At 44.6% G+C, this 13,394-nt stretch overlaps 1 protein-coding gene across 3 annotated transcripts in view; it reads right to left on the reverse strand.

The window, feature by feature from the left end:
- Positions 1 to 13,394, reverse strand: part of LOC5575679 — a 66,313-nt gene that overhangs the window by 35,543 nt on the left and 17,376 nt on the right. For all 3 annotated transcript variants that reach the window (XM_001655755.2, XM_021845533.1, XM_021845532.1), the window contains exon 2: positions 9,070 to 9,249. In XM_001655755.2, the coding sequence (XP_001655805.1) occupies positions 9,070 to 9,192 (123 nt within the window). In that variant the 5' untranslated portion in view covers positions 9,193 to 9,249. The remainder of the gene's footprint in view (positions 1 to 9,069; positions 9,250 to 13,394) is intronic.

The following is a 13,394-nucleotide window of genomic DNA, read 5'->3' on the forward strand; positions in this document are numbered from 1 at the left end:
TTAGTCCCTCTTGGAACTGTTTTGGGTGAGGAGGCAGCTCCTCTTGAGTTTATGGAAGATAAAGTTTGACACTTCAAAAAGGATAACAGTTAGCTGGAGCAAGCCATGAATTAAAAATTTGTTGAGTGTGCATTTAAATGCATTTCAATGCATGAAATTATTCTGATTTATCAGATGCATCAGAAGTGATCCACCCCTTGAGGTACTGTAATTTGACAATATTTGTAGTGTAATTTTGCGAATAGTCTGGTATTCTCTTTATGTCTATGACAGTAAAAAATAGCACAAAACATCACGGAAACATTTTCGCTTATAATTTATTTTGAGTAAAATTGTTTACGTGATGTTTTGAGTTGATTTTTGTTGTTATTTTGTCATTTAAAGTCAGCTGATTCATAAATTGTGGACGATTCTTAATTGTGGATCCACTGTACATCAAAGAATTTTCTGGGTAGTTTTCGGTCTTCGCCAACGCCAATTTTTTTTTTTTTGTTTTTTTTTTTTTGATATTAGCTTAACATCTATCTTGAGATTACAGCTATCAAATTAGGAACCACATATTTTCTAACAACAGTACTGAGATTCTGGTGAGATTGCGGTAGAATTTTGATGCTCCCCGTTTGTGTTCTTAACAGCATGTTGAATTTCGGAAGTTATAAGTGTTTCTGTGATATTATCGTTATTTTGGTGGGGTTTCTGATAGTATCCTTAGAATTTCTAGAACTTAGAATGTAGAAATTTTTATGGGAATTGTAGTGATTCCATTGGTAGTCGTTAGAATTCAATGAGGATCTTTCCTAAAACACCTGGGTTACATTTGAAATAATTAAAATTTTTATCGATTTCACAAAAAATCCCATTGAAATCTTTAAAATATTTACCGACATTCAAAAGGTTTATATTAAAGCTTTGCTTTGAAATTCCAACGGAACTGGAAATCTGACATCCCTATCGGAATCTAAAAGTTCCTACAGGAATTCCGGAATTCCAAAGGAAATCTGAGAATCTGAGATGTCAGTATTTACACGTAAAATTCAGAATTACATTATAAATATATGAATTCCAACCAACATCCTAAAATTCCTAGAAAATAACATAATTATCGTAATGCCAGAATTCACACGGATATTCCAAATTGCTGCTGCCGGTAATCATACCGGAATCTCAGCATTGGCGGGGCGAATGTTTTCGTAGCCTCAAAATTCCTAAGTAAAACTCAAAATACCTTCCGAAATATCAAAACTTATATCGTTTTCCCATGATTTTTACTCGAAAGTAAATTATTCCATTCAATTCCGCAATCTCAAAGCATGTGTAGCAACCTCTGAAGCTAACTACCAGTAGCTTTGTAGTAAATGCTACCTTTATTCATAGCAATGCGTTGTTTGTAGTATGTTCGAAAGGTGTAGAAAGGAAAATGACACAAACATGTTCCACTCGTGTTCCACATATAGCGTTTACTACCGAGAATGTAGAAAACTCAACTTTACTACATTTTATTCATACGGCCCAATGTGATTCACTGTCTGCATCTCCAGGGTTGTCATTGGAAGAAACTTTGTTAGTGGGAAGGGATCATAGCTGCATGATCAGGATTCACCTTGGTAAGTGATGCGATTCATGCAACTTAAGTTCAAAAAATCTTTTATCAGTACTCTAACAACAACGTGAGCATACGGTAAGTCGACACTACCAGCGTCGAAAAATTCAAAAGTTATTTTTTATAATGATAAAAATCGTGTAAAAAGAAATACAGTGGGGATTCGCGCCATGGGGGTCCGCTACATGGAATGACTCGATGGTTGGATGTTCGCTGGTTGGAAAAAATGCCAACTAAAAAGCACTCGAATGTCAAGAGAAGATGTCAAACTGACGACGTCTGAGTACAGTCGCATTGAAGTCTCCTTATACAGAACAAATGTGTATGTATACGTGCGTTTCGTGACGTTTTGCGCTCCAGATGCGTTAGTCTGGTGCATTTTTGCCAGCTGTCAGTCGTTCCAACTAACGGGTCGGATTTGCTAGATAGAAGGCAGTCGTGTTCCAACCAGCGAATCCCCGCTGTATATGAGGTTTTTAATGTTAATGTATGTACAAGAGTTTATGTCGACTCTTACAGTGACGATCTGTTTATATTTTATTGAATCATTTAACTTAAATAACATTCCAACCGTTGTCATGATAAAAATAAGGTTCGTAGTACATTTATTGTACGTTTAAAATAAAAGCATGATACGAGCTCACCAAATTGATCATCCATTCTTGATTGAGCAGCTGAAGCTACTTTAATCGCACTTTCAGAAAAGCAAAACATCACTCTGGCAACGCGCAAACTTGAGCTCTATTGCACTCAGAACATGTGCAAACTAAAACGAAAAAAATTCCAGCAGCATAACGACGCAATAAAAAAAAGATTTTTCTGGTGACGATGAAACGAAGCCAAAACTCAAACCATCAAGAGCACAAATCGAAAGAACCAGACAGCGGTTCAATGGCCGTGTAGTTCCGGCGTCCAGAATAGAACTACGGACAACCCGTTCCGGTGGTAAGAGTCCACCAAACGGGGTAACCCCAATTCAAGGTGTGATGCGAAAAACCGTGCTGAGGAATGAATGGTCGAAGGGGTGAAAAAGATGTTCGGCCATTAACGGAGCCTGTGGGGCACCTGGGCACCCCTCACAGTATTTTGTCCCTTACCGCGTTAATGCAGGGCTCTGGCGTGGTGGACCTCTTTTCCCGTGCTACTCGTGGGATTCAAAAATGAGTACAATATCTAATCAAAACAATAGTAGTAGTGCAGGTAGTAGCAGTAGTAGGGAAGCGAACCCCTTCGCAAGAAGTGGGCTAGCTAGATCTCCGTTGAGGAGAGTAGAAGCAGGAGGAGGCAGCAGTGCACGTAGTGCCAGTGCTGGAACCCATATTTCATCCCCGGCTAACGCATCGGGTGAAGTTATGGATGGAGCGTGGTTGATGAGGGCCATCAATAAAAGTAGAGATGGGCTCTCTGCGATGGAAGTGGCTGCACAGCAGCTCGACTCCATAATTGACTTTGCGTCCTCGAAGTCTAACATCAGCAAGGACCTCAAGCAGGCCTTGCTTAGACTTCGTAAGTCAATGTTGGCGGCCAAGCAGAACCATGCTGAACCCATGGTGACTGTGGCTGCGGCAGAACCCGTGGAACTGAAGGTGCCGAAGTCTACCCAGACGGAACCCTTCGTTTTCGCGGGCAGCCCCAAAAGCGTGGAAGCGAATGCTTACAGCAAGCAATCGCAGAAGCGCGCGAGGCAGCCGTCAGGGGAGGAGCTACCCGGCGGCGCTCGTAAGGCCAGGCGGATACTGACCCCGAAAACCGGCAGAAGTGCCGGAAAATCGGACCCCAGCCAGGCGTCCCGGAAAGCCGAGAAGGGTGGGCCCGAAAAGGCTGGCCCCTCACGGAGTGATGGGAACAGGGGGTTGCGACCTTTGAGAGGTCCTCCATCACCACAGGTCAGGGCGGAGCAGGGGGGGGACGCCCCCTGGACAACCGTAGTGAGGAAGAAGAAGAAGAAGAAACAGGAGAAACAGGAGCGCAGGGATACCAGACCTAAGAAAGGTAGGAGGGTAGGTGCCAAGCGCGAAAAGGGTGATGCGATCATCATCAAGACGGAAGAGTCCAAGTACTCGGAAGTCCTGAAGGCGATGCGCAGTGACGCGAAGCTTGCGGATCTAGGAGCCGACGTACGCAGTGTCAGACGCACTCGTACAGGTGAAATGATCCTCGAGCTTAAGCGCGACAAGGAGCGCAAGGGCGCCGCCTACAAAAGTTTGGCGGAAGAGGTCCTTGGCGCTGGTGTTGAAGTGAAGGCTCTGACGCAGTCAGTGACTCTGAAGGTGATGAACCTTGACGAGATCACTAACGCAGAAGAGCTCGTCACGGCACTGCGGCAACAGTGCGAAGTGCAGGTGCCCACCACCGCCGTTCAGCTACGGAAAGGTCCGGCAGGTACTCAGGTGGCCTTAGTACACCTACCTGTGGCAGACGCAAATAAGTCCGCTAAGGTAGGTAAGATCAAGGTTGGTTGGTCAGTATGTTCACTGAACATACATGAGCAACCAGTGATCTGCTTTAGGTGCAGGGAACCTGGACACAAATCCTGGGGCTGTAAAGGCCCTGATAGGACTAAGTTGTGCAGGCGTTGTGGTGAGGAAGGTCATAAGGCACTAGGCTGCAAGAACCCTCCCAAGTGCTTGATTTGTTCCGGCAAGTCCGTGAACAACAATCACCCAACGGGAGGCTCAAGGTGCCCGACCTTCAAACGAGCCGTCAACGAAAAATCACAGTGCAGGTAACGCAGCTGAACCTGAACCACTGTGACGCAGCTCAGCAACTGCTGTACCAGTCAGTTGCTGAGTGGGGGACGGACATCGCCATCATATCGGACCCATACCGAGTACCCGCCGGCAACGGCAACTGGGTCGTGGATGGATCCGGAAAAATGGCGGCGATATGGACAACGGGTAAATACCCTGTCCAGCAGTTGGTGTCTACTACCTACGAGGGCTTCGTGATCGCCAAAGTAAACGGGGTCCTCTTCTGTAGCTGCTATGCGCCTCCGAGTTGGTCGACCGAGCGGTTCACGCAGATGCTGGACTGTATGACGACCGCGCTGACAGGGCGAAGGCCAGTTGTAATAGCGGGTGACTTCAATGCCTGGGCCGTGGAATGGGGAAGCCGTAACACGAACCAGCGAGGTCAAATCCTGCTAGAGGCACTGGCCGTGCTAGATGTCGATCTGGCTAATGTTGGTGCCAAAAGTACCTTCAGCCGTAACGGAGCGGAGTCGATTATCGACGTTACTTTTTGTAGTCCTGGCCTAACGAGTAGTTCGAACTGGAGGGTAGACGATGCCTACACTCACAGCGACCACCTGGCGGTTCGCTACAGTATCGACTACAACAACAGCAGGCAGCGGGTTGAGGAAGCGGCTAGGTCAAGGCCAAGCCCTCGTAGGTGGAAGACATCGTACTTCAATGATGAAGTACTTAGGGAGGCGCTCCGCCGTGAGCGTAACCTACTCGGCCTAAGCGGGGACGAACTGGTAGCGGTGCTTACGCGTGCATGCGATGCGACCATGCCTAGAAAAGTCCACCCTAGGAATGGGAGACCACCGACATACTGGTGGACTCAAGCTATTGCGAACCTGCGCCGTGCCTGCCTACGGGCCAGGAGACGGATGCAGCGAGCACGTACCGAGCAGGAGCGTGAAGAACGACGGGCGGTGTTCACCGCTGCCAAAGTCGCGCTGAAGTCTGAGATAAGGGCAAGCAAAAAGGCCTGCTTCGAGGGACTCTGTCAGAGTGCCAACGCGAACCCGTGGGGTGATGCCTACAGGATCGTAATGGCGAAGACAAGAGGTGCAATTGCTCCTACGGAGCAGTCTCCACAGATGCTGGAGGGGATCATCGAGGGGCTCTTCCCGCGCCACAACCCTAGCCCATGGCCTCCTTTTGTAGGACAGCCGGGGATTGGGGCTGGTGATGAGGATAGAGTAACTGATGAGGAACTTGTAGGGATTGCAAAATCCCTAAGCATGGGGAAGGCACCAGGTCCGGACGGAGTTCCAAACCTGGCCCTCAAAGTCGCAATCTTGGAGGCTCCCGGTATGTTCAGATCTGCTTTGCAGATATGCCTGGACGAGGGAGTATTTCCAGATGCGTGGAAGAGGCAGAGCCTGGTACTATTGCCAAAGGCGGGGAAACCACCCGGTGACCCGTCGGCGTATAGACCAATTTGCTTGATTGACACGGTGGGGAAAGTGCTCGAGAAGATCATCCTCAACAGACTGTCGAGGTACACCGAGGGTGTAAATGGTCTCTCAGGCAACCAGTTCGGCTTCCGGAAAGGGAGGTCCACTGTAGACGCTATTCTGGCGGTTAAGAAAACCGCTGAGATAGCACTCCAGCGTAAGAGGAGGGGTATTCGCTACTGCGCAGTAGTGACTCTGGATGTAAGGAATGCATTTAATAGTGCCAGTTGGGCGGCTATTGCTGATGCGCTCCTGCGTCTGGGGATACCCGAGTACCTGTACAAGATTCTCGGAAGTTACTTCCAGAATCGGGTATTAGTCTATGACACAGAGGTGGGTCGGAAGTGCTTTCACATAACCTCAGGAGTCCCGCAAGGTTCCATCCTGGGTCCGGTGTTATGGAATGTCATGTACGACGAGGTGTTGAGATTAAAATTCCCGGCGGGTGTGGTCATCGTTGGCTTTGCCGACGATATTACGCTGGAGGTCTACGGTGAATCGATCGAAGAAGTGGAATTGACTGCAGCCCACTCGATCGCAATTGTGGAGGAGTGGATGAGCTCCAGGAAACTGGAATTGGCTCACCACAAAACGGAGGCTGTTGTTGTCAACAACCGAAAGTCGGCGCAGCAAGCGGTGATCAGTGTAGGCGACTGCACAATCACTTCGAAGCGCTCCGTCAAACACTTGGGGGTGATGATCGACGACAAGCTTACCTTCGGTAGCCATGTCGATTATGCCTGCAAGAGAGCCTCCACAGCTATTGTGGCACTGTCCCGGATGATGTCCAATAGCTCTGCGGTGTACGCCAGCAAGCGTAAGCTTCTGGCCAGTGTCGCCTCGTCCATACTGAGGTATGGTGGCCCGGCTTGGGGCACGGCTTTGAGTACCGATAGCTACCGTAGCAAGCTAGAGAGTACTTATAGGCTAATGTGCCTGAGGGTTGCGAGCGCGTACCGTACCGTGTCACACGATGCACTTTGTGTCATCACCGGTATGATGCCTATTGGTATCCTTATCATGGAAGACATAGAGTGCTTCGAAATGCGCGGCACAAGAGGCATACGCAGGACTGCCAGACTGGCCTCCATGGTCAAATGGCAGCGTGCGTGGGACAGTTCCACCAAGGGAGTGTGGACTCACAGGTTGATTCCGAGGTTAGATATCTGGGTCAATAGGCGCCATGGGGAACTAACATTCCACCTAACACAGGTCCTTTCGGGTCATGGATGCTTTAGACAATATCTACACCGTTTCGGTCATGCGGGTTCTCCCGAATGTCCAGTTTGTGCAGGTTTAGAGGAAACGGCGGAACACGTTTTGTTCGTGTGCCCGCGTTTCCGCACAATGCGTGACCGCATGTTTGCCACATGCGGTCGGGACACGACTCCGGACAATTTGGTCCAGAGGATGTGTGCAGACGAGTTTGGCTGGAATGCCGTTTCATCGGCTATCACCCACATCGTCTCGGAACTCCAAAGGAGGTGGCGTGTGGACTCGAGGAGTGACTAGTGCAGACGCTAATCAACAGGTGGTCCAAGGGTTCGCAGTCGGCTACGTAGGTCATACCGGTGCCCTACGGTCGAAATCGACCCTTACAGCGATTAAGTGGCCGCGGGGAGAACATCCTGGTAGCGCTGCTGTCGTGGCGCCGGCCTACTGGGTGGGTACGAGCCTCTGGTTGTTCGGGGCAGGTGGAGGCCCCTTCGTCAGCAATCCCAGCTCGTGCTAGCTGATAGGGCCTGAGCCTTCAGTAGGTCAAATTGCGAAGCCCGCAGTATCAGTTCTTGATACCTGCGGTGCAGCTGGGCGCGGGCTTAGTGGTCGACCCTGCCCGCCTTCAGCGGACAACGGGAGGTGAGGGCCACCCGGGAAGCTGGCAATGCGCCAGCATGCTACCTTGGTGGACCCCCATAAGCGTGTCATCGATGTTCGTTGCTGCATGGCTACGCAGCTAACCTGGAGGATGCGATGTGCAATAGCCCCTCTCCGAAGCAATGCCTTCTTGGTGGTCCCGGAGAGACGAAGGGTTTGGCGGCAATGGAAATGGTTTAGTGGGTCGGGGGTGTAGTCCTGTTTACTGCTTGTACGTAGTAAATGGTCCCCAACCCCACACTCCCGGACCTCGGTCCGGAGTCTGTTGAGCAGATTATCCCCCCATTGCTTAGAAGGAAAAAAAAAAAAAAAAAAAGACAGCGGTTCAAGCTGAAAACCTGATCGATTGGTCACCATCAGCGAGTCCATCCGTCCGGCTCTCCAGATCTGCGTTCCCGAAAATTTGAGACCCGGCTTCAATGCATCTTCAACTGCTCCTTGGGCATTAACGCAGCACTGCCCAGCAGAACGCGTGCAGAACAAACCGTTTTATTTCCGCCATAGACACATTTTCCAAAAACTACACCAGCCAAATCTAATAATTTGCGGAGACGATCAAAACGTGACAGATCAATTTTCAACACATCCGTTCGCGTGCGCTGCCTACTGCGATCTTTTCTCTTGGGCCAACTTATTGGATTATTTGATCATCAACTCGAAACAATTTCATTGATGACCACTAATTGTAAGCGATGAAAAACTGTAAGCGTCCAGAGCACGGCAAAAAACATCTTCAAAAACCGACAAGGTTGGATACGACATAATCGATTCTAGTGTGAAACTACATTGTAACCAACAAGATACAACATATTCAATATATTCAATGGCCGAACTTTTACCCCATTCTACATACTATGTTCACATCATTTCTCAATTTTTCAAACAACCTTATTAACGGTACCCACACTCTCGAGCCGACTAGATTATTCATGATACCCCGTGGGTGAATAAGCTTGAATATCGTATAGTGTCCCGAAGTTCAAACCATTTAAAGTTTTTTTGTCTGCATTTCCAATTTCCGCCCTTCATCAATGATACATAAACTGCCGCGGCTAGTGTTGGCGCTTTTGGTACTCGCTGATCATAGATGTTCAGTACCCAGTCGTCTTTACAGCACATGTGCCGCCATAAAATGTGTTCCGAGAACAAATACCGCAAAAACAAGCCTCCAAAATGCATGCATTTATTGAATCAGATCAGATGCATCATTATAGCGGGTATTGATTTTGAGTACCACAAACACATATGGTTGCCCACATTACGAATAATCGTCGGCCGAAAACAATTATGATGCACCATTATCCTAGATAGAAAACTTGTTTTTCCCATCCTACTTTCCGGTATCTATTTTTAACGCATTTTTTATGGGCCGATGAACCCTTATTCCTAAGGAAAAATAAATACCTACTTGAATGTCCTCTAGCTGACAGCAGGCAGGTTCGAGATCCCGTATTTCGTCCAGGAGGAATTCTATTTCGTCTGTACCGTATAAATCAGAAACTGACGGTATGTAACGTTGGGGTGGTTGCATCTCCCGTCAGGGGGTACACCCCCATCACCGTGTGCGAAACTGGTCCGGCTGCCAAAACTGTTGGGAGAGAGAAGAGAGAGACCATTGGAAACTATTCAGTTTAAATGCAATTGTACACCATCATTTGAGAATGGCGTAACTGTATCATATACTATTCTGAGAAAAAATCTGTTTGAAGCAGTTGTGCCATTTTCAAATATTTGTGTTTAAATAATTGTTAGCTTTTCTTGCCGGTATGTTATTTAAGGATGTTGTGTTTTTCAGTTTGATCAGAGACGTCTTCGGTTTGATACAAGTAAAAGACAAGGTTCTGGAAGAGTTTCCACATACTACTCATAAAATCAATATCAATCATAGTAATAAATGTTTAGGATTTTAGTCTTTCCCCTATGAGTTCTATCGTAAGATAAATTAGGACTCAAAATATGTGTTTCAGTATAGTCAGGACTGTATCAGAAATAAGCTGGAATCATATAGGGCAAACGCTCCCTTAGTGGAGGTAGCTCCAATAGTGGAGGTAGTGTGTTTTGGCATGTTACGCAGTAATAAATGATTATATGATATTTTTCTGTGATGTGAGATGCAAAAATGATATAAGTAATCGAATAATATTCATGAAATTCAACCGTAAAACTATTTAAAACAATTATTTTGCTTAAAATGTTTGCTCCTTTGCACCTATAGTGGTGCATCAGTACCCATAGTGGAGGGTCCCATAAGAAATCAATGGATTGCGCCACTAAAGGAACCATTCTTAAAACATACCTCCACTAAAGGAACAGTGTCCCTATTATTGGTGCAAGACTTTTTGCAGGGAAAATTCAAATGAATCGTAATTTTTATACATTTGAATGATAGAAGGATTTAAGATCTATCGAATAATACGTTAAAATAATATATTTTATGATTTTATCACCGTGTTTTAGCAGTTTTCCCTTAGGTGCACCACTAATGGTACATTTGCCCTATGCAGGTCCAAAAAAATATGGGTAGATTTAGGAAAGAACTAGATAACGAAGACTTTTAAAGGTCTTTCATATCTGGCACTGATACGTTGACTGATCTATCAACTTAATGTTAAATAGTTAAACTGAATTTCCATCAAACATGAACAAAAGTTCTACTGATATTTCTCAAAACAATCTAACTGAAACATAATCTGGAAACTGAAATTGTAATCCGACGCATTGATATTGCACATTCTTGGTAGGGATCTACGCAAAAAGCAGAATTCTCAATGAATCTGTTAAACTTCTCATAAAATCTCAGGCAAGTTTTTCAGAAAATTTTGGACATGATTTTCAACATAAGCTTGGACAGGATTGTCTCAATTTTCTGAAACTTCAGAAGCATTCCACAAATATTCAGGGATTATTAAGGAATCCGGAATTTAATTTTCAAAATACTATGCTGGCTAAATTCTGAATGAATTTTGATCAGCATTCTCACAAAATCTTGGGCAAGATTTTCACAGAATTCAATGCGAATTCCTGAAACTTCTAAACATCAATGTCACAGAGTCCAGGATATAATTTTGGGAAGATTATGACATAAAAAGTGAGCACAAATCTAACATAAAAATGAGCCATATTAGCACAAATTGCTTACTCAATCCTGAGCAGACATCTTAGCAGCATTTTTTTAATCATTAGAATATTTTACTGACTGACTTTGGGTCCGATTTTACGAAAATGTTAAAATTACTAATTGAATCAACTTAATTGAACTCTGAAAGACATCTTGAAACCATTAAGACGACACTATCTATTTTGAATTATATTAAAAGATTTGAAAGTTTTATAACGATTCCATAAATTCATATTCAATAATCAGACACGAATGCCACTCAGATATGTGGTAAAGTGTCTATAATAAAGCATAATAATAATAATAAGAATAATAATATTCAATAATTAATGACTATTAAATTTCTACTAACTTTTTGGACCGTAACGAAGATGCAAGAAAACGTTAATTTTTTGCTGCAGATCGATTAAAATTAGGAAATTTCAAACTATAATTAGTTTCAATGGTTCAAATGGACCAATGGATATCGTTATAGGTAAGCAGTATCAAATCGAATGAAACGCAGATTCTTCAGTGAATAATAAACCCATGAAGGGAGGCTCTTCCCTCATGGGGGAGGGGGCGGCGGGGGTTGGTAGGCGAGTGCAAGGGGCCATGCCTACCGGACCCACACGTTTTAAGCCCCCAACAAATACCAATAAAAAGCATTAATTGTTGAACATTTTAAAATTATTAGAAACCCATAAAGTGGTACCAACTTTTTTGAGTCATATCGAACGATTTACCGATTTGGAATATTCAAGGTGATCTCGAAAATATTCAAAGTGCTTGGAAACAATAGGTGAGATTTACACTAAATAAATTCAAAGCTAAATAACTAAACAAAATATTATAAATTTTATCTTTGAAATTTAGTTGGCTCTTCGACATCGAAAGAGATTCAGAATGACTCAAAACAGTGGGTTAAAATATTAGAGTGATATGTCTCTACTTGAAATCTGAACAGTGTTTGAGCATTTATGTTGTGTGTAGTATATTTTCCCCATTATTGTGAACCTCGACCAAACAAAACTCTTATAAATAATTTCTAAGATTTCTTATACACATTTCTAAAGAACTTAGTGAGTTCTCATTTTTTTGTTTGGATCATCGTGGTATTTGGTGTACCTATTTCTTGAAGTATTTTTTTAAGAGATCCCTCAATAATATGTTACACTTTAAAATTATAAATAAAAAATGTTATATTGAAATACAATTGATGATCTCGTTACTAAGTTTTAAAATATTAATATTCGACGAGAGTTTCCTCGTGCCCTGATAATTAATCTTTTTTTTCATTTATTTCTCAGGCTCAAGCGCCATTAGGCATAACGAAGCCGAAACATTAATCTTAAAAGATATTTAGAGAAAATACTACCCAGACAACCAGATGTCGCCTAGTAGTTTACGTCATCATCATCATTCATTTATTGGTATTACATTGTTATTACAATAAAACCGCGTTAAAAATTCCACGCAATATAACTCGGTTCGCAGCTGCCCCCCTCCATCCTCGGCTGCGGCCCACACTCGCCAGATCTTGCAGCACCTGGTCAGCCCACCGTGCCCGCTGTGTTCCTCGCCTTCTTGTACCTGGCGGATCGGAAGCGAACACCATTTTTGCAGAGTAAATGGCTGGGCATGAAGTTCAATTGATACCTCGCGTACCTGCAGGAATAATATAGACCCCTTTGAGTAATCCTTAGCCTCTTGCCCAGCAACTCCTATCCCTATCTCCTCACGGCACTAGCTGGGGTACGATTAACCTTAGGGAAGATCGGGTAACCAACCCCGGTGGGAACTTTGGTCGTATGCTGACAGGGAAGGGGTGGGGGTTTGCTTTTGCTCCTGCAAACCTGGAGCGTCAGTACTCCATGTTAGGAGCGGCTCTGTTTCCCATGTCAGGGGCGGCTGATCATCGTCCGAATGCCAGAGAAGGACTCTATGCCAAACTGTGCACTATGGCTCTCTGAACATTTAGGGGGAATGTTCCTCCGGAAATCTAGGGGATTGGTGTCAGGCCATGCAAGCCAACCATAAAAAATAACAAGCACAGGAACGTCAACTGAATAATACGGACCGAAACAATCGGCATAGACCAATGCGACGAAAAAGGACTAACGATTGGATACTCGGTACGTGCAACTGTAAATCCCTCAGTTTCATCGGAAGCACCCGCATACTCTCCGATGCATTGAAACAGTTTACGTAAACACTCGTTTATTCATACAAATCACATCATATCCGCAATACACGGCCGATAAAATCGTCTGATTAATGAATTTCCTCCCATAAAACGCTACTTTTAAAGTTCGTTTGTTCATTTTGGTTTCGTCCCGTATACTCAATCCTTACAAAGTAAGTCGAATCAATCCGTAGTAGCTGACAAATCAACATTTGTTGTCATAAGTTAAATCGCATAAGATTACAGTTCAGTTCGCAACAGTGGCGCGGGAAGTGGGTAGGACAGGTAGGACATGTACTACGCATAAAAAACACCTGGGTAGGACAGGACAGTCAAAGGCTTGCCCTACCCACGATTCAACAAAAATAGGATCAGCAGAAAGCTTGCAAAATATATTAAATTATTTAACATCTGCTCAATATACATATAAAACTCGATCAACATCGCACTT

This window comes from Aedes aegypti, chromosome 2, assembly GCF_002204515.2.
Source record: "Aedes aegypti strain LVP_AGWG chromosome 2, AaegL5.0 Primary Assembly, whole genome shotgun sequence".
NCBI classification, from domain to species: domain Eukaryota; kingdom Metazoa; phylum Arthropoda; class Insecta; order Diptera; family Culicidae; genus Aedes; species Aedes aegypti.